This window comes from Zeus faber (assembly GCF_960531495.2).
Source record: "Zeus faber genome assembly, chromosome: 4".
NCBI classification, from domain to species: domain Eukaryota; kingdom Metazoa; phylum Chordata; class Actinopteri; order Zeiformes; family Zeidae; genus Zeus; species Zeus faber.
Window position 1 is genome coordinate 4,333,545 of NC_137191.1, and position 20,684 is coordinate 4,354,228.

General features: G+C 43.4%; 2 protein-coding genes across 2 annotated transcripts in view; one reads left to right on the forward strand and one right to left on the reverse strand.

Annotated features, from left to right (window-relative positions):
- Positions 1 to 556: 556 nt before the first annotated feature.
- pvalb7 (parvalbumin 7) lies at positions 557 to 2,037 on the reverse strand (the record flags this gene model as incomplete). Its single annotated transcript, XM_079998759.1, has 4 exons — positions 557 to 582; positions 1,098 to 1,207; positions 1,706 to 1,838; positions 1,977 to 2,037. 4 exons carry the CDS (start codon positions 2,035 to 2,037, stop codon positions 557 to 559), a joined length of 330 nt encoding a protein of 109 aa, XP_079854885.1.
- A 5,496-nt stretch (positions 2,038 to 7,533) lies between these two features.
- ncf4 (neutrophil cytosolic factor 4) overlaps positions 7,534 to 20,684 on the forward strand; it is a gene marked incomplete at its 3' end in the record, with an annotated part of 26,101 nt that continues 12,950 nt past the window's right edge. The window contains exons 1-6 of the mRNA XM_079998884.1: positions 7,534 to 7,580; positions 9,089 to 9,173; positions 9,476 to 9,635; positions 13,956 to 14,026; positions 14,594 to 14,721; positions 17,642 to 17,696. Of these exons, the coding sequence (XP_079855010.1) occupies positions 7,549 to 7,580; positions 9,089 to 9,173; positions 9,476 to 9,635; positions 13,956 to 14,026; positions 14,594 to 14,721; positions 17,642 to 17,696 (531 nt within the window). The 5' untranslated portion in view covers positions 7,534 to 7,548. The remainder of the gene's footprint in view (positions 7,581 to 9,088; positions 9,174 to 9,475; positions 9,636 to 13,955; positions 14,027 to 14,593; positions 14,722 to 17,641; positions 17,697 to 20,684) is intronic.

Here is a 20,684-nt window from a genome sequence, read left to right on the forward strand (position 1 = left end):
TCTCCACATTTTGGCAAATTTGGCTATTTTAAGCCTACAGAAGCTTGATTTTTGGGCCAATGCAAGACGTGTGAGTAGGACTGTCCATTTTTTCATTGCTGCCTGTACAGGAGGCTGGACATCTTAGATGAGTTAGTTATTGAAAACCGTTTGCTTCGGTGAGGGCCCAGAATTGAAGATACTCACAGTTAATTGCTGTGCGTTGACTTAATTGAAATACATTTTGTCGTTTGGCCTCGCTAGCGTCTCTATCGGTGCAGATCAGGTGTGAAACTAATGTACCTTTAAAACATTCAGGAAAAACCTAAAGCTTATTCAGATATTCAAATCAACCAATAGTGAAAGTTAAAATGACAGCGGTATGTCTTGGGGGTGGGGGTGGAGATGGGGAGCCCTCGTATCGGTCACCCCTGCTGGCCTGTACTGGTAGCGCTGTGTGAATAGCGAGGCCTGGATTGATGCTGGGCGAAGTGTTCTGTGGGCGAGGGAGGGGAAGTGGGTTTTAAAGAAAATAAAAATAATGCAGGGAGGAGGAAGGGATTTCTATGGTTGTCCACTACTCGTGCACCAGGGCCTCGAATTCTGGAGATGGAAAAAGTAGTATTTTTTAAAACAAGGTAGTGCTGAGGCAGTAAGTCTGTGTTGACATGCTGTTATTTAAAGGACATAATTGTAACAGATAAAAATGGCAACATGAACTGAACTGCCTATTTTTAAACAACATATCTAACCAGCTATTCTAAGTAATCAGTGGTCCGTCTAGTATCTATCAACATAAACTACAAATCAGGTTGTTGTAATCCTCTTGTGGTCCAAATCATTGAAAACCATAATTGGATAGAAAAAGAGATTATTATATGAAGCCTCAACAAGAATAGAGTAACCTAACAGGTTAAATATTGCGATAATCATATTACATTTAAATAAAACTATTGTTGAACTTCACAAATCTGAAAATAGATTTGTCAAATTCACAATGATTGTTTTTCTGTCACTTTTTCATTTTTCTGTTCAAACCCCAACTTTCCCATAATCTAGATTAACCAAGGATCAAATGAGTCGCATAAAGCCCCTGAACGCCCTCACGTGTTCCTCACCGTCCATGCCGATCTTTCCATCTCCATCTTTGTCGGCAGCCTCCAGGAACGCTTTGGTCTCAGCGTCGGTCAGATCTCTGCCGTCCTTAGCGAAGCCCTTCAGAACAAACCTAGAGGATCGGAGGGTGTCAGCGTCTCATATAACTAAATGTATGTTATATATAAAGTATACAGTGTATGTGTGTGTGTGTGTGTGTGTGAGTATATATATATATATATATATATATTTTTTTTTTTTTTTTTTTTTTTTTTTTGTGATGTGGTGATGGTGTGGTTTGAGCAGCCACACCTGACCCAGATCTAGGTGATTGGGATCAGAGTGGCTGCATGCCTGTTGCTCGTTGGTTGGTCTAATGAGCAGCCAGTAAAACCCCCATTCCCACACACACTCACGATGCGAGCTCTGTCATGACACATGTCTATATGCTCCTGGACTAATTTCAACTGGCCAACTTTCTACAATAAACTGGTGTTTTCAACCCCGGTCTTTTGTGTCTCTGTGCTGGAGGTCCCTGAACATGCCACTTGGATGGCGCGTGGTAGGAGAAACTGCCACAATCTTTTTTAGCCTATGGCCATTGTCCAGTATGAGTGTCGAGGTTCCTCACTTGAGCTCCTCTTCCTCTATGAAGCCGCTGGCGTCCACGTCCAGGGCCTGGAAGACCTTCTTGACGTTGTCAGCAGACATTGCCTTCATCCCCGCCAACTCAAAGAACTTCTTATGGTCAAAAGAGTCTTCTGCTGCATCAGGGACAAAAAGAAAGACCAGGGGCCATGTTGGCAAAGATTTTGAAGAATCTTAATCTACAATTGGTAGTTTTGTGTAAGGATTTAGTGGATTTGATTTCTGTTTTTTATTTGACATCTAAGTTAACATACCTGCAACGGCCTCCAGAGCCTTCTTGATATCCTCAGCTTTCAACAAGTCCAACATGGCCATTTTTGCAACTGAGGAAAGGCAGAAAGTGAGAAAGTAGGATAGGAAGACAGAGAGCGAGAGAGAGTTTCATTAGCCACTGAGAGGTCTCTTCTTTGTCTTTTTCATTATGGTGCTGGAAATATACGCGAACTATAAACTCCCCCCCAAGGTTTCAAGGACCCAAGATACTCAATGTATGTCAAGACGCATCTGCACGCAGGATTCTGACCCTGATGGCTCCGGTTGTGTTTCTTTCAGGCACTCAACCGACGCATAAAAAGGACCTTGATACACTAGGTGACTTTCCCTAATGGCCATAGTTTATAGAAGTTAGTATAGTAGATTATTAAGTACATTTGCATCTCTCAGTTGTTACTGTCATCACACCATCACTCATTTAAATTCAACCACAAGCAGTAATTCTGTTGAGGGACGGAGGGAGAGAGAAAAAGAGGAAAAACTAGGATGGCCATTTGCATAGCTCCAAAAGAACCACCTTGCAGGATTCAGTGGAGCAAGGACAAAATCTACTTTGAAAACTACCACAAAACATACTTTTCATGATGGTTTAATACAGAGTTTCACAAGAGCCTGGATCCAAGTCTTTTGTTCTGGCATTTATGCGCCAAGAGATAAAATTCTCACGTCTCACAAATGCTACTTGTACATGGGGCGTATGCGTGTGCATTTAGTTGTTGAAGTTGCATGATTTAACCAGAGCCAGTAGATGCCAGTACTGAGCTAAAGGTGTTTTGCTGTCGAGAAAGATGATCTGGGAATGCATTTATCACTGTTTTAATGCTTCGTCACAGGTCACTTCATCACTGGCGTACTGGTTCCTCTTTTAAAAGTACTAGACAGAGGAACGTTTACTTGAAGTTCCAGCCAGGGGCTAAAGCAAAGATAATACAGTGGTACCTTGACTTACGATGGTAATTCGTTCAGTAAGAACAGTCGTATGTTAAACAGTCGTAATTTTTCCCATATAAATGATGAAATCATGAAGGGTGAAAATAAACAAAATACACAGCACAAACACAGTTAATATGAAAAAAATATCGATAAGCCACGAACTAGGTGCACACACGATGTAGGTCGCCCGCTGACTGACTGCTGACGGGCTGCTAACTAACTGCTGACTGGCCGCTGACGCGCCAACTGCAAATTTCCACGGTCGTTTCTTGGAGCAGTCAGTCGCAAGTCGATACAAATTTTCGCGACTATCACTACTTGTATCTTGGATTAGTCGTAACTCGAGGTACCACTGTATTGCTCAATGTTATCTGTTTTTTATTTTTCTCAGTCTATGGATGGAAAAAAAAAAGTAAAAGGAAAAAAAAGTATAGCACCCATGATCTTCAACATCCGAGTAAACCCAGAAGAAGTTTTTCATGGGACTTGTAGTGTACTCCACCCAACACAGACAATCAGATGGATTTCTGATTTATAGGAATCAAATAAATAGAAAGAACAATGACTTGATCCGTGGCCTGGACTCATCTTGTGTTAAGTATGGAGTTGGTAGTGCAATGCATGGCAAAATATTATCGCACTTAGAGACACAGAGCCGTATGTTCTCACATCAGAGCATCTTTCTGACTAGGCACAGTCCCTCCATATGCACTGAAGCCTTATGATCCACAGAGAGAATAAAATGACCTTATCCGTTTCACCAAATTGCCATTAATGACTTAAAACGGGCCCTATACATTTCAAATAAGCGCGGTGCCAGCTATACCACAATATATTAATATCCATGAATGTTGGCCTCAAGTTCCACTTCTTCCTGGTTCATCACCCACGAGGCACTTCAGGGACGACCCATTTTCAAATTGTTTCTCTCGGTTTACACGGCTGGGCCATTCATCACATACCTAAATGCGAGATCGAAGTATTAACATGATGAGATGAGGGAGGGAGAGGAAGAGGGCTGGAGGAAGGCTGGAGGAGTGAATGAGCGAGTGGAGGGAGAAGCAAAGACGGGAGAGAGGAGCCCGGGGTGGGGGGGTTCAATGTGGGACGACACAACGACCAAAGCAACCTTTACAGTCCCCTCCATCCGACCCCAGAACACACACACACACACACACACACACACACACACACACACACACACACACACACACACACACAAACACACACACACATATGCTTGGCCTCTCTATTTTTGGGAGACACAGGGCAGAGATGGTTTGTCCTGGAGGGGTGGGGGGCACTGTGGGACATCAAGACATGGTGTGCAGACCCTTGGCCTTTGAGCGGAATCCCCCCCTCCCCTCCTCAAAAACACATAGCATCTCAGGGTTTTCACTGAAGCCTTTTGGGACCTCAAAGCCGGGTCATGGGCCAAAAAAGGTTGAGACCCCGTCTTTCCAGGCTGTGTTGGAGCTTCACACTTTGAGAGAACTGCAGCGTTGAGTGACGGCACGCTGTCCGTGGTTCTGAAACGGAGGAGGCGGAAGATGAGAAAGTGATTGATGAGTCTGAAGGTCTTTGGCCACAAGCATAGATTCTCTCAAACACATCTGGAACAAGGTGCACTTCCCCTCTGTTTATGGATCGTTCGTTTTTAATCCAATTGTCATCCGCACCAACAAGCCCTGTCATTATTCTGTCCGTGGTCATTTCTGCCACCGGTGTTTGAGTCAAGGTGACGACCTGATCAGTGAACTGTGTCCTCCCTGTCCATCTATCTATCTGTCTCTCTCTACCTCTCATTTTCATATTCTCTCCATCTCTAACTCTATCTCTCTCTCTTCTCTCATTATCTTCCTCTACTCATTCTCTGCCTCCCTCTCACCACCCACACCCCTCTCTATTCCCCTGCAGCTCACTCTATCTATCTATCTATCTATCCATCTGTCCATCCATCTATCTCTCTATCTATCTGTCTATCTATCTATCTGTCTTTATCTAGCCATCTTCTCCTTGGACTGACAGATCACAGCCTTCCTTTGTTTGATGCATCAAATAACCCAGTCACCTGCGCCATGCCAGAGCCCTAAGACTTTACTTTATTCTTGGATGGCGGTGGATGTGGGGAAATAATAATGGAAACATTGTAAAAAATCCACCAACAAACACCAAGTCCAGCTGATAGCAACGGTCTGTCTCTGGGGTTAACTTCATAATGAATGGGATTTGAATTGAATATCACCATTTGATAATTCTTCTACTAAGCAGTCTAACCAAATTTGTGGCACGGTGGCGCAGTGCATTGCACTGCTGCCTCACAGCAAGAAGGTCCTGGGTTCGATTCCCGCCTGGGGCGCTGTTGGCACCGTGCTCCGGTGGGTTATCTCCCAAATAGGAGCCTTTCTGTGTGGAGTTTGCATGTTCTCCCCGTGCTCACATGGGGTTTCCTCCACCTCATGTCAGTAAGGACCCCCACCAAAAACATGCACCCATCATCGTCTGACCAGCGATGGACATTTATCACCTGGTCCCCGGGCGCGTCCACGTATGCTGCCCACTGCTCCTGGCTGTGCCCCCAGAGGAAGGACAACCCAGGATGGGTCAAAAGCAGAGAATCCATTTCACCGGCCACCATCAAAAAGCATGTGTGTGTGTGTGTGCAAGCATGTGTTGTAGTGTGGTGTGTTGCGTGACAAATAAAGACTGTTTCTTCTTCAATACAAGACTGTTTCTTCTTCAATACTTACAGTTGAAAACAATAATCACCAGTAGCTGTACTGTAATCATTTAGGCCAGTGATGGAACTTCTTTCTATTCTTTCCACAGGTGAAAAGAAGAAGAACAGCGAGAAAGTGCAAAAGGGGAAGAGATGGAGGGTAATGGTAACAGAAGGAGAGGTGAAGTGAGTGTCAAGCTTGTCAGATACAGGTAGTGCAAAGCATGATAAGGCGTGTCTTGTGTGTGCAAGTGTGTATGTGAATGAAGAAATGTGTGACAAAGCAAAAGCGAGAGACTGCACACACGTGCAAAAGAGACAACTTAATGGATGAGACGGGATTAGTGTCAATATAAAATAGACTGTGTGTCTGTGTGTGTCTGTGTGTGTCTTTGTGTGTGTCTATATATGTATATGTATTCTGTCAATGTGCACGCAATGGAAATTATAGCAACAATAAACAGAACTGAAACTAGTTTTGGTAAAACAAAAGAATCAGGGGCCTTGGTGAAGCCTAGTGCCGTGTGTGTGTGTGTGTGATTTTGTTTTTGTGTATGTGCGCTTGAGAGTGTGAATCAGCTGGGATTTGTGTGTTTGTGTACATGTCTGATTGTGTTAATATGTGCATGGAAGATGTGTGCGCATGTAGTTAAATGTCGTTCTGTATTTGCCTTCCATGACAACACTATGAAGCTGAAACACACACACACACACACACACACACACACACACACACACACATACACACACAGGGAGAAGTGTAACTGATACACAGACATGAGGCTGCTGTGTTGACAGTGATACCATAGCGATACTATGAGGAAGCAGAGAGTTTATAGATATTAATGTTGACATGACCTTCAATGACTCTGAATGAGTCATTTATTTTGTCAATAAAATACAATACAATAAATATACTGTATAAATTAGATTTGAACCAATGGAAACATTTCTCTTATCTCCTTGCACAACTCCTGGCAGTGAGCATTGCTCCTCGTCCCTTTCCTTCTCGGGTCGGAGGTTGACCCACCCAACGATTGTCTTGATCAGTTTCTGTAGCCACGTTGGTGGTTTGCTGGGGGAATGTGAACTTTAGGCATCAGTTCAGATAAGAATACATATATTGTCATACGGAGATACACACACACACACACTCACACACACACACACACATATGCACATATACTGTAACAATAACCACAGAAAGAATGGTAGAGAGAGAAATTAATAATAATGAAAATTGAAAAGAATGTTGAACCGGAATGTCCTTGAGTTGCTTCCAAGATACTAATGATTTAAAATGACTGTTATTATTTGTATTTATTTGTATAGCACATTTCAAACAAAACATACAACTCAAAGAAAGAAAGATACAGAAAGAAAGAAATTATGATAATAATAAAAACCTTTATTTACACTTAATTATTATCATCGTTATTATTATTATCATTAATAATAATGATAATAATAATAATAACCTTTATTTACCCTAAATATTTTTGTTGTTGGTGTAAAGTGTCATTGAGTTACGCTAATATACAAAAAATAATAAATAATCAATAGAATAATACACATTATTATTATAATTGTAACCTTTATTCACCCTTAATATTGTTGTTGTAAAGTGTCATTGGGTTGCGCTAATAAACAAAAAATAATAAATAAAAGAAACATATGATGATGATTATTATTATTATTATTAATAATAATAATAATAATAATAATAATAATAATAATGACAAATATATATATATTTTTTTATTATCTATCTAATATCACCTTTAGGAAAAGCTTGAGCTTTGCTGGGTAAGTGGTACAGTGTTCCCTCCCACTGCGCATGCGCACGCACAGAACTGACTGAAGCCGAAACTGGTGGTGATCTCTGCTCTGGACTAAGCATCATGTCGCTTCCCCGGCAGCTGAGAGACGAGAGGTGGGTCGTTTTCTGGGAACTCTGAGCCTTTCGAAAATAACTTTTATCTCACGTTATCTCTTTGAGTTTATTCTCTCCATCCCGAAAAGGAAGAGGACGTGAGAGGCGCTCGGACCTTTGACTTGTTTTCTGCAGATGAGTGCTCTCGCACTCTACAAAAAAATAAAAGTACTTTCGGTGGTTTCTTAGTAATTTACATGGAAACAAAAAAAAAATGGAGCTAAAAAAAATCCTATAAATAATTGATTTTGTTGTATATAACTGACCAGGGAACATTTTTAATAATGTAGCGTCAATGTGTTAGAAATGTTGGAGATAGAAAGTATATCGATTTGCTTTTATGCTTTGAAATGTAATGGAGCAAAAACGAAAAGTCTTCAACGCTGAATATAAGTACAGCTACTTGAAAAATGTACATAAGTACAGTCACAAAGTACTTGTGCTTTGTTATGTTCCACCACTGCTTAATATTGACACATACACTGATCAGCCAGAACATTAAAACCAGGAATAACCACTAATATTGTGTAGCTCCCCCTCCTGCCGCCAAAACAGCTCTGACCTGTGGAGGCATGGACTCCACAAGACCTCTGAAGGTGTCCTGTGGTATCTGGCACCAAGACGTTAGCAGCAGATCCTTTAAGTTCTGGAAGTTGTGAGGTGGGGCCTCCATGGATCCAGCTTGTTGTTCCAGCACATCCCAAAGATGCTCCTTCGGATCGGACCCTAACACAGCCCATCCACATGATGTAGAAGAAAACTTGCTTCATCAGACCAGGTCACCTTCTTCCCTTGCTCCATGGTCCAGTTCTGATGCTCACGTGTCCATTGCAGGTGCTTTCAGTGGTGGACAGGGGTCAGCATGGACACTGAGCGCTCCCATACGCAGCAAGCTGTGATGCACTGTGTGTTCTGACACCTTTCTATCACAGCAACATTCACTTTTTCACCAATTTGTGCTACAGTAGCTCTTCTGTGGGATCGAACCAGACGGGCTAGACTTCTTTCCCCACCTGCATCAATGAGCCCATGGTCGTCCATGACCCTGTCGCCAGTTCACCGGTTGTCCTTCCTTGGACCACTTTTGGAAGGTAGTAACCACTGCACCTGTGACCTGTGGTTTTGGAGATGCTCTGACCCAGTCGTCTAGCGTCACAATGTGCTCCTTGTCAAAGTGGCTCAGATCCTTACGCTTGTCCATTTTTCCTGCTTCCAACACAGCAACTTCAAGAACTGATGTTCACTTGCTGCTTAATATCTCCCACAACCGGTGGACAGGTGCCATTGGAACCAGTTGATCAATGTTATCACTTCACCTATCACTGGTTTTAATGTTGTGGCTGATCGTGTGTATTTGAGAACTTGATTGCTGAAATTGATGAACAATATGGAATATCATAGTTATAATGACTACAGCAAAGAAAATACACAATGAGAATCAGAGGTTTGAAGAGATTCTCTCCTTTTAGAAAAAAAATCAGTATTTGAACTTTTTTTTTCTACCTCAGTGATTTTGACCAACTCCCGAACGACGTTGCAGTCAGTGCCTGCATCGCCGACGTCGAAGAGAAGAAAGGATTCATTGACTACTATGTGAGAATGTGCTTTAATCTAAGAAATACAAGAACACAAATGTCTCTCTGTCTTTCTGTCTCTCTCTCTCTCTCTCTCTCTCCTCCCTTCTCCACCTGTCCTGGGCCTCCTGTCTTCTTTCCTTCCTCTTTTCTCCATTTTTATTTCCCCTCTTTTCTCAATCACATTTCCTCTCAAATTGTGCACCTCCCTGTTGTCGTTAACCCTCCCTTCCTCTCTCTCCCTCCCTCCCTCCCTCCCTCCCTCTCTCCCTCCTTCCCTCCCTCTCTCCCTCCCTCCCTCCCTCCCTCTCTCTCTGTCAGATGTTTGTGATGGAGGTAAAGACCAAGGGTGCCAGTAAGTACCTCATCTACAGGAGGTATCGGCAGTTCTTCAACCTCCACAAGGAGCTGCAGGACAAATACTCCCCTGAAGACCCCGAAAAGCCCGGACCAAACACCTGCATCCTGCCCACCCTGCCAGGTCTCACACACACACACACACACACACACACACACACACACACACACACACACACGCATGCAAGCACACACACCTCGTGCAACCCCAACCACCAAATGTGTTGGACTTGGAAACTTGGACTAAAATAAAACCGTGTGTTATGAGCCCCCTGCAGGGTTTTGTCCTTCTGCTATTGGATGATTTGGAAAAAATAAATTAATATATATTCAATATGTAATAAATATATATATTCTTTGGTCCATAAAAATTTAAGTCCAAAAATGTGGCAAAGACTGTGTGTTTTGAGAAGGAATTTATTTCCTTATTTGTATGTTTTAGAAAATAATAATTGAATAAAAATATATATATATCTTAAAATATAAATAAAGAAAAAATGTCTTGTTCGGAAATATTGCAAAAACTTGTAAAAATGTCACCAACTATGACTGAGATGAGATTATATGCAGATGATGGATGGATGGATGGATGATGGATGGATGGATGATGGATGGATGATGGGTGGATGATGGACGGATGGATGATGGATGAATGGAGGGATGATGGATGGATGGACAATCCATTGATGGATGGATGGATGGACAGACAGACGGATGGATGGATGAGCGGACGATAGATGATGGATGGATGGACCGATCGATGGATGGATGAGCGGAAAGATGGATGAACAGGCAAACGGGCGGATGGATGGGCAGATGATGGATGGCGGATGGATGATGGATGGGTGCCAAAGACAAAAAAGCAAAGAGTGGGATCAGTGTGTGTGTTCAGGGGGGACCTGCAGATGGATAAATGGGCGTGAACGCTGCGATCAGAAGAAAGCGTTTGAGCCTGCTCCACTTCAGGGCTTGACTTGAGGACAGTGATGAAGACATTGGTGGAGGAAGGACAGAAGCTTTCTACCTTGGGTTTTCATCAAACATAACAAAGTGACAAAGACAGAGTGAATGAGCAAAGCTGAGTATGGAGACAGGCGCCGCCGCCCTCAAGAGAAAGAGATCAATATAGTGGTGACAGTTGAGAGCAGGTGGGGGAGGCGGAGGAGGAGGAGGGGGAGGAGGAGGAGGTGAAGACAGACAGAAAGAGAACGAGACGAGACGTTGAAATGCCATTCAGAGCAACAAACCAAAAAGACGAGCTGCCTGAAGTGAGATCACTGCTTTAAATGAGAGAATTCACTTAGAACAGAATCTAAATAACTGAATGGAGGCTTGGGGTCAACCTGCTGCTTTTCTAATTCTAATTCTGATCTAATTCAAATTCTAATCTAATTCTAAATCGAATTCTAATTCTAAATATAATTCTTATGCTAATTCTAATCTAATTCTAATTCTAATCTAATTCTAATTCTAATTCTAATCCGATTATTATTCTAATCTAATTCTAATTCTAAATCTAATTCTAATTCTATTCTGATTCTAGATCTAATTCTTAATCTAATTCTAAATCTAATTCTGATTCTAAATCTAATTCAAATTCTAATCTATTTCAAATCTTAATTCTAAATCGAATTCTAATTCTAAATCTAAATATATTCTAATTCGAATTCTAAATCGAATTCTTAATCTAAATCGAATTCTAATTCTAAATCTTATTCAAATTCTAATCTATTTCAAATCTTAATTCTAATTTAAAATCAAATTATATTCTAATTCTAAATATAATTCTAAATTGAATTCTAATCTGATTATAATTCTAATCTTATTATATTCTAATTCTAGATCTAATTCTTAATCAAATTCTAAATCTAATTCAAATTCTGAATATAATTCAGATTCGAATTCGAATTCAAAGTCTGATTCAAAATCAAATTCTAATTATAACCTAATTCTATTATAATTCAAATTCTAAATCTAAGGCATGAACTCAACGCTGATCAAGTTGGATTGGGGGTTCTGCCCCTTGCTGATGAAAGTATGGAAAATTATTATTTATTATTATTTTTTATTATTTTAGTTGATTCCTCGCTCTGTAAAGTTCATTGTTGTTCGTTTAGGATGATAAACTTATGGAATTAATTGTTATTTATTTTCCAATTCCAGAGCTCTAATATATTAACGTTCTGGCAAGTAAACACTACTCTCATATCTGAAACGAATATTAAAGTGTGTAATAGAAACAGACATACTGTATTTACTAAAGATGTGATACATATACAGTAACGGAAATGTATTGATCCATATTTTTAACAATCAAATAATATATTAGCAATCATATTGTGAGATACACTAAAACATGAGTGTTTCTATATCGTCAGATGTTTTTATCTAACATTATATTTTTCAGTATATTTACATTTTGCAGTATACCGTCGTTCCTCTATTGTTCCTCCTCTTGGAGCCGCTCTCATTGTTTTTTTCTCATTGTTTTCTCATAAGTCTTATCAGTCTAATGCAGCCGCCCATGTCTGTATTGATTAGGGAGCGCCTGTGAAGGCCTGTCTTCTTCGCTTAAACAGACAGCTTTCGGACGGTCGGGGGGCGGGGGGTTGGACAGGTGTGTGTGTGTGTGTGTGTGTGTGTGTGTGTGTGCGTGCGTGCGTGCGTGCGTGCGTGCGTGCGTGCGTGCGTGCGTGCGTGCGTGTGTGTGACACGATAAGGACATCACACACTGTGTAGTTTGTTAGTGGGACCGTCCTGGAGGGAGAGGATTCCAAGCAGGACGACCTCTGCTCTTTCCCTGGATTCAGACGTGGAAAATTCCAGGTAAATTCCAGGCAAAAGTCCTTGCGTCAGAAAATCCCGGAGTGGAGTTGTACTTTCTGAACCTGGGTTTCCCCTCCCGACACCCTGTGCGGAGCAGAGAGTGCTGATGTGTCAGATGTCGTCATCCTGACGACATCAATAAGTGAACCATCCTACGTGTAGATGCCTCTACCCTGTCCGCTTCATTTCATAATGTGGAGCAGAAGCACCACACCAGGTGCTCTCAGACACGCCGAAACAAGGCTCCACCTGTTCTCTGGTTGGCACTGTGCTGTATATACATTTCTTTCTTTCTTTCTTTCTTTCTTGACTGTTTGTTGCAGCCCACCTCTCTCTCTCTCTCTCTCTCTCTCTCTCTCTCTCTCTCTCTCTCTCTCTCTCTCTCTCTCTCTCTCTCTCTCTCACTATGATCAATATACCACTTTCTTTCTTTCTTTCTTTCTCCTTTCTTTCTTTCTTGACTGTTTGCTGCAGCCCTCCTCCCTCTCTCTCTCTCTCTCTCTCTCTCTCTCTCACTCTCTCTCTCTCTCTCACTCTCCTCACTCTGTCCTTGATGCAGTCAGTAGTTTGGGCCTTAATCAAATGAAGACAGCCGAATGTGGCCAGTGACTGCTAATGCACCTCTCTCTCTCGCTCTCTCTCTCTCTCTCTCTCTCTCTCTCTGTCTCTCTCTATCTCTCTCCCTCTCTCTCACACTCTTGCTCTCCCTCCTCCCTATCCACCTCCGTCTCTCTCTGTATCTACCACTTATCGTCTCTTCGAGCTGTTGCACGTGTCTCTGGTTTGCATTTCCCCAATTTACTTCTGTCTTCCTCATACTCAAATACTCCTTTAAAAAAAAAAAAGATTTTAACTTTTCTTTTCTCAAGATAAGTCAGGGAGAGAGAGAGAGACAGCGAGAGGGAGAGACAGTGAGAGGGAGAGAGAGAGAGAAAGTGAGAGAGATATTTTTTTGTCCTGTTGTTTTCTTGGTAATCCATGTGTTAGTAGTACACATGGATTGTGTAGTCAGGTGGCGGCTTCTCCCTCTCTCTCTCCTTATCCCCCTTTCTCTCCCTCTCTGTCCTTCCGGACTATTTGACATCGACATTTTTAATTCACCAGCTTTAATTCAGTTCATCTAAATATTTGTGAAAAAATGAAAACAATTTGCATCTCAGAGTGTAAGGAGCATTACAGTGAAGTTAAGGAAAGGAACACAGTTTTTCCAACTTCACAGACTGCTGTAATCAGAACCTCTACCACCTTGGCGGTAGAGGTTCTGATTCACGTTAATAATGACTGTTCTGATGTGTAAAGCACAGATCATCCCCTCATTATCATCAAATTTAACTGTTGTCCAAAGCGTGTGATTGGAGTTTTGTCGCTATCGCCCCGCCCGAGTTATGAGGAATGTGTGAAAAGCGATGGGACGCACGGAGATGACATCAGGACACTGCAGAGTCGACAGGGGTTAAACGTGACACCGCGTTTCCAGCACCGGATGCCGACGCAGCTATAGGCGACGCAGCTATAGGCGACGCAGCCTCACAGCTCAAACCCGGGGAAAGCGCGAGCGTGAGACAAGAAAAAGGAACGAAAATCAAGATGTGTGTTTTCTCTCTCCCCCCGCCCTCAGGCAAGATCTTCATCGGCAACAAGCAGGAGATCGCAGAGAGCCGGATCCCAGAGCTCAACACCTACATAAAGGTGAGGCGGCGTCATTAGCCACGGTGCAACGCTCGTGACACGCGTTAGGGGAAGACCACTTCAGTGGTGGGGCCGTAACACCAACCTGGTGGGTGGAGGCGGCGCTGTGGGTGGTGGAGCGGAGGGAGGGAGAGAGAGAGAGAGAGAGAGAGAGAGAGAGAGCTCAATGTGGAGAGAGTCTCTGTTCTGTTACCCCATCCATAACACACACACACACGCACGCACATACACACAAGCTCACACACACACAAGCTCACACACACACACACACAACACGTCGTGCCTGGCTGACTGAGGTTGTGGGACTTGACATTGACATTGTTCCTTCTTTCTTTCTTTCTTTTTTTCTTTCTGTCTTTCTTTCTTTTCCTTTTTCGTCTTCACCCACTTTTCTCTTTCTTCTCGTTTTTTATCACTATCAAATTGAGGGTCCTTGATGTGAAAAAGTTTGAAAATGCGGATAAATACCAACTCCACCCTTCCTCGCTCCTCATCCCTCCAGTTGTGGCTCATTTTGGTCTCTCTGTTTACCCTCTCTCTTATCGACTCCCCCCACCCCCATCCCAGAGGTTGCTGAGTCTGCCAACATGGCTCCTTCTGGACCATACTCTCAGGATTTTCTTCTACCAGACAGAGCAGGACAGCCAGCACCTTCCCCGGGCCCTGCGCCGCCTCCGCCCCCCGACACGCAAAGTGTAAGACCCCCGCCCGCCCACAACCCCAAACAACGGAAAACTAGGACGCCCACAAAACAGCCGTGCTCTGGCCGCCGTTTACTACCGAGTTACCGGTGATGGGATGTTGGAAGGCCTGCCCTTTTGATTACCCATGATCCTTTTGAGAGAGAGATTCAAGATTCAAGATTCAAGATTTTTATTTGTCACATACATATACATACTTCCATACATATATGCAGTGAAATGTAATGCAACGCACCCGGTGATAGCACACAATAAGTCCTAGGAAAAAGTACAAAAATAAAATAAAATAAAAAGTAGAAAATTCCTTTCTAATAGACCGACTAACTGACTCCTAAAACGTAATACAGTAAGTGGAATACTTATAGAATAAGATAAAAAATATATAGAATAAAATACAATAAAAAATAAATTGAAATAAAATGGAATAGGTTGAAGAAATATGGCTATGTATATACAGATATGTGCATTTAAAGTGGCATGTGAATTAAAGTGGCATGTGAATGTGAATAGTGTGAGGTAGTGTTTGGGATAATAAGAGAGAGAGCAAGAGAGAGAGAGAGAGAGAGAGAGAGAGAGAGCGAGAGCGAGAGAGAAGAAGACAAGGATAAGAAATCAGCCAGGATGGAGAGATTGAGTGGGAAGGAATTGGGAAGGGGGAGGCAGGAAGTGCCCTCGTTTCAAACACGATCCTGAGATTAAATATCCACCCCATTTTGGGTGGTGAACCCTTTCAGAAGTCCTGTGAGTGATGCACTTTGTTTGGGACCATTCATCGGGACGAACTCAGTCGGTTGGAGTGAAGTTTGACCATCGTCCATCTTGCGGCAAGGCTCGACGGAGGCGGGCACTCGGGCTCGGCTTTAGCATGAACGATCGACCCTCGGGTGCTCGCTTGTCGTCGTTAGTTGCTCTTGTTCTTTCATTTTACGAGCGGCAAAACACAAACGCACCCACGCGCCCTGCACCCCCTACACCCCCGACACCACCTCCAAGCCCGTATTTGAAGGTCATAAACATATGTTGGGTTTTGTGGATTTCTTCGATCCACATGAGTGGCGCGCATCAGGCTGAGAGTAAAGCTACAACAGCTCCGTATTAAGGTGGTGTTGTGCCTGGACGGCGGCACATCTTTGAGGCTTTTTCGTAACGTCACATGGTTTCTCCAAGCTGACGCGCTGTGTCTGTTACTAGAACAACAGACACCTCTGGTCACATTCCTGTCCAGGTGGTGGAATACATCTTGCGCAATAAATCCTGGTTTTGAGACTTTCCGTTTAGCTGCTGCGCTGGTATCATCCCATCAAGTTTCCCGTCTTATACGAGACAATTTACCATATCCATCGTTATTATAATCCACTGGCAGACACCTTGGAAATGTACACGGAATCATCTTGGTCTCTTTTGTTCAATTTTCATTTCATGACTTTATCCCTTCTCAAGGTTTCTTTCGTTTTTGAGTTTTTTTTTTTTTTTTCTCTCAGCCCGGGTGGTGTTAAAGGCGAGGGAGTGCCGTTGATTTTCAGGTGACTGGTGAAGCTTGAGGAGACCTTTGAGACTGGACTGTGATGAAAGGTGATGTCGATAAACCTGACTTGAATTATGTCTGCTTAAAAACCTAGATGTCAAGTCAACTAAAAGTGGATGGTCTTGGCCTCGACGGGACTTTGACCCGTCGTCGCTCAGGACCTCTTCCACTTCCAGCACATGCTGCGTAAGCAACGTTCACATTTAAAATTGTATAATATAATGACTTAGATAAGAGCCGGCAGCACAGATTCTGCGGCCTCGGCACCGAGGCGCTTATGGAAATTTCTTTCTTCTTGTCTTTTGGGACCTTTTTTTTTTTTTGGGGGCTTTAGGAGCAGTCAGTCTGAAGTTCAGATGATGCTGTTCTGCCCTTGAGCCCAGAGGGGACAATGGCAGGACAAAATTAAAGTCACAATTACACCATAATTGTTTTAAATATTGATATAACTTGAGTTCATTTTAATTTTATTTTTTCTCGATTATCTGTGGGACTTGCTCTAGAAACTGGACACACTGAGCAGTGCCTTGCTCAAGGACACCTGAGCAACTGAACATTCGGGTTCCTGTTTCCACTCCGTAAACAAAATTATCTCAGTAAATGAAATCCCAAAAAACATAAAAAAACTAAATAAAATCAGTCCGGTAGAGGTCATGGCAAATTCAACCACAATTTAAAACCAGCATTTTCTGTGTATTAAGGCAGTAAGTTCTCAAAGGGGGGTCCGCAAAAAAAAAATTCAAGGCGTGTTTCTGAATGAAAGTTTCTGTCTAAACGTCTAAAGAGCAGAAAGAATGAAGATTGTTATTTCTGGGATGCATGGTTTGTTCTGCGTGTTCAGCAGCTCCTTCTTTCCTTCCCCCGGCGATGTGGCGCTGCAAGGACGAAACACAGGGCGAAACATTCCCTTTGCATTGTTATGCGCTATAAAGAGTCAGTGTTTTTGGCTGCGCAGGCGGTCAAAAAAAAAAGGTCTCCGGTGCGGCCACTCGGCCTCGGGCAGAGCCAACCCCCCATTCATCTTCACGCCGCCCTCGCCCCGGAATAGCTTTCCGCTCGCATCCCCTCGCGCACGTCCTTATTTACGAGAGGACTCTGCTTGGGTCTGCGCCGCGTTTCCATAACTGGGGTTTTATGGTTGGCAGGTGTGGCGTCAAAAAAAGGGGGGGGACTTTCAACGGGAAGTGAGGCAAATGTGAGAGCGTGAGGCACTTCCTCTCTGCGACCAAATGTAGCCACCGCACTGCGGAAATACCGCATGGGGCGGGGCGCTCAGGAAGCTTCACGTTTCCTCTTTTCACGCTGTCGGAGCTGGTAACTCGTTTCCATGTTTAATTCTCTCTCTCTCTCCCCCTCTCTCTCTCTCATCGGTCTGCATCCCCCTCTCAGGAAGACCAAGGTGACCAAACCCAAGCTGGACCTCTTCTCCTCACCCCGAGCCGAGGTGAAGCCCCCCCGGTCACATGTCAGTGTTGTCATGGATACCGCCTGCACGCTGTCACCAAGTGACAAGCGTTTGCACGAGACGACCCGGCCAAATGCTTGGGCACACACGCGTGCACACACACACATGTGCACACACACACACACACACACATTGAGCGTCCCGACTAATCAATAATAGCGATTTCATTCCCCAGACGTTCCGTTTCAAGCGCCACGTTTCGCTGTGACTCCGTCAATACTGTTACATCAGCTTAGCTTCACTTGTTTCTGTTCACTCCTTTACCCCCCCCACTCGCTCTCTCTCTTAAACTCGAAAAACTTAAACTCCTTAAACTCTTCTCAACATTGTCCTTGTTTCCTTCTCTTAGAGCCATCTCTCGTCTCTCCCCCTCCCTGCACGTTACTTCTCTTCTGGATTCTGATCTCGCTCTCAGCTCTGTATGAAAATACAATTTAAAATAAGGAAAAGAGCGAGAGAGAGATTGTTTGTGTGTGTGTGTGTGTGTGTGTGTGTGCGTAGGTGCACGGTATTAATATCGCGACGGAGAAGGTCGCGTTCAGGGTCAAAGCGGTTGTTGAAGATTGAAGGATGTAGCACTCTTCCAGATGTAAAGCAGATTTTTTTGGGTCTTTAAATAGACAGTGCAACTTCTGCTTTCTTTCTCTCTCTCTCTCTCTCACACACACACACACACACACACAAACATACGTACACAACTAAACGCACTGTGAGATTGTCTGTATTGGGTGATGAATCGACAGAATAATTGCAATGAAGTGACATTAACAACGTCATCCTTTCACTCATAGTAGAGAATGAGCCTGTGACAGTGATACAGTCATAACAGTAACACAACACAACGCACATCACATCACATGAAGAACAAACATCGGAACATAAAAACCCGACTCATGCAAAGGTGCCACATTCCCATCACATTGGCGTGAAATTGCGTTTTGGCTGAATCATTGTTATAATCATCATTGTGGAACCTCAAATCACAGTATCGGGGGATTATGGGATGAATGCGATGGCTCCAGGCTCCTCTGTTTCAAAACGGTATCCTGTGAAAATGATCATAATACTAAACACATGTTGTCATATTGTGGCTGTAATGATAAAGACTTTAAATACAGTACACTGTAACAGCGCCTTCACACGCACACACATGCGCACACACACGCGCACACTGCACGCGCACGAACACTCTTCTATTGGCAAAGTAAGAGCAATCCATTTATGTTCTCCCTCTCTTTCTATCTCTCTCTCTGCCTCCCCTTCCTCCCACACACAAGAAAAGCATATACTCTACTCACAACCCAGTCGGCCCACACAGCATCAAATATAGCACACCCCTTTCTTTCTTTCTTTCTTTCTTTCTTTCTTTCTTTCTTTCTCACTCCCTCTCTCCATTTCACGTTCTCTCAGTTTGCAGTATTACACCAGGTCCTCTTCTCAGTGACCTTCAAGTTTTTGTTGTATGCATACAAGTGATAGATAGATAGATAGATATGTAAATTGATAGACAGACAGATAGACAGACAGACAGATAAATAGATAGATAGATAGATAGATAGATACTTTGAGGTTACTTTATTTATCCCTGGAGGGAGCTTGCATACAAAGTAAATGAAGTACTTGTAACCTCTATAGCTTGCATTATGTGTCATGACAGTTAAGCATTTTGAAATTTAAATAAATTGCGAAATGTAGAAATAGAGAAAGGCAAAGAAAGAGAGAGCGGTAGAAGGAGAGAGAGAGGTAGAGAGAGACAGAGTAATACAATGAGAGCTTTTAGGGACCTATGTTTGAGTGTAAAGCTTGCTTGTGATATGATTCATGGGGTTTACTTTGAGCCGTGAGGTGAAAGAGGGAATCCGCTGTTTCATGGCTTTCAGGTTGTTGTATTTTTTTCTCATGAATGAAACACACTTTTCTGCTTCTGCTTCTGCTTCTGCGGGTGATGAAATGATGGTGGAGCGTACGCAGAGCTTCCCCACCACCTCCCAACCGGGGTCTCTGTGCTGGGCTCCTTAGCGCTGCACTCCCCTCTCCCCCTTGAAGAGAGGCAGGATGTGATACCAGCCCCGGTGAAACCTCTGTTATCTGTTTTAGCCAAAACCCTTCAGAGCCTGCAGCTGTTTACTCTCATGAAACTGTGTTTGTTTTTTGACCACAGCTATATTCAACACTTATTCAGGGGGGGAAACCATCCCACCGTGGTAACACATCATAACATCCACCGCTGATTGAGGATCTTTGAAATCACGTTTAAAGAGAAACGTCCAGAGTTGTTAATACCGTGCGGTGGGTTTGTAGGGCAAGCCGAACCTCAAAGGTTCAGCTTCCGAACACGACCGCACCCGGGTCCAGGCACCAGTGTCCGACATCACACAAACATATCTATATAATCAAATATAGGCCATCTCATTAACAGAGACGTGGCGGACTAACGAGCTATGGACTTACTGTGCTCATTAAGGCACGGTTGCGTGCAGTCTAATTGGATTTGGTGATTCTTCCCCTGGCTGGCGGTCCCCAGGGGGCCAACTGGGCCAGAATTAGACCCCGGGTCCCACACAGGAACCCCTGGCACCACCTACTGTACTGCACGCACCACCCAAAATACCTGCCCTGGAAAAATTGTCCTGCATGCGTGTGTGTGAGCGAGTGACCGCAAGTGTGTGCTTGTGCGTGCGTGCGTGTGTATATTAAAGTACCTGAACATCCGACATTAATTGGAGATTTGGATCGTTAGGACACATTCAGTGTCCTCTTAATCTGAAAAGCCGTCAATGCTCTTTTCAAGCCTTTGTAATGACTTTAGAATCACACAAAGTGATTGTCAGTTGAAGACTAATGGGCGGGGCTTCCCATTCCACGGAACAGGGAGAAAGGCTTGATAAAGGAGGATGAAAACAGAGCGGTGATGGCCTCGTCCACAGGTATGTGGATATTTATGAAAATGCATTGTTTCCTCCTCCG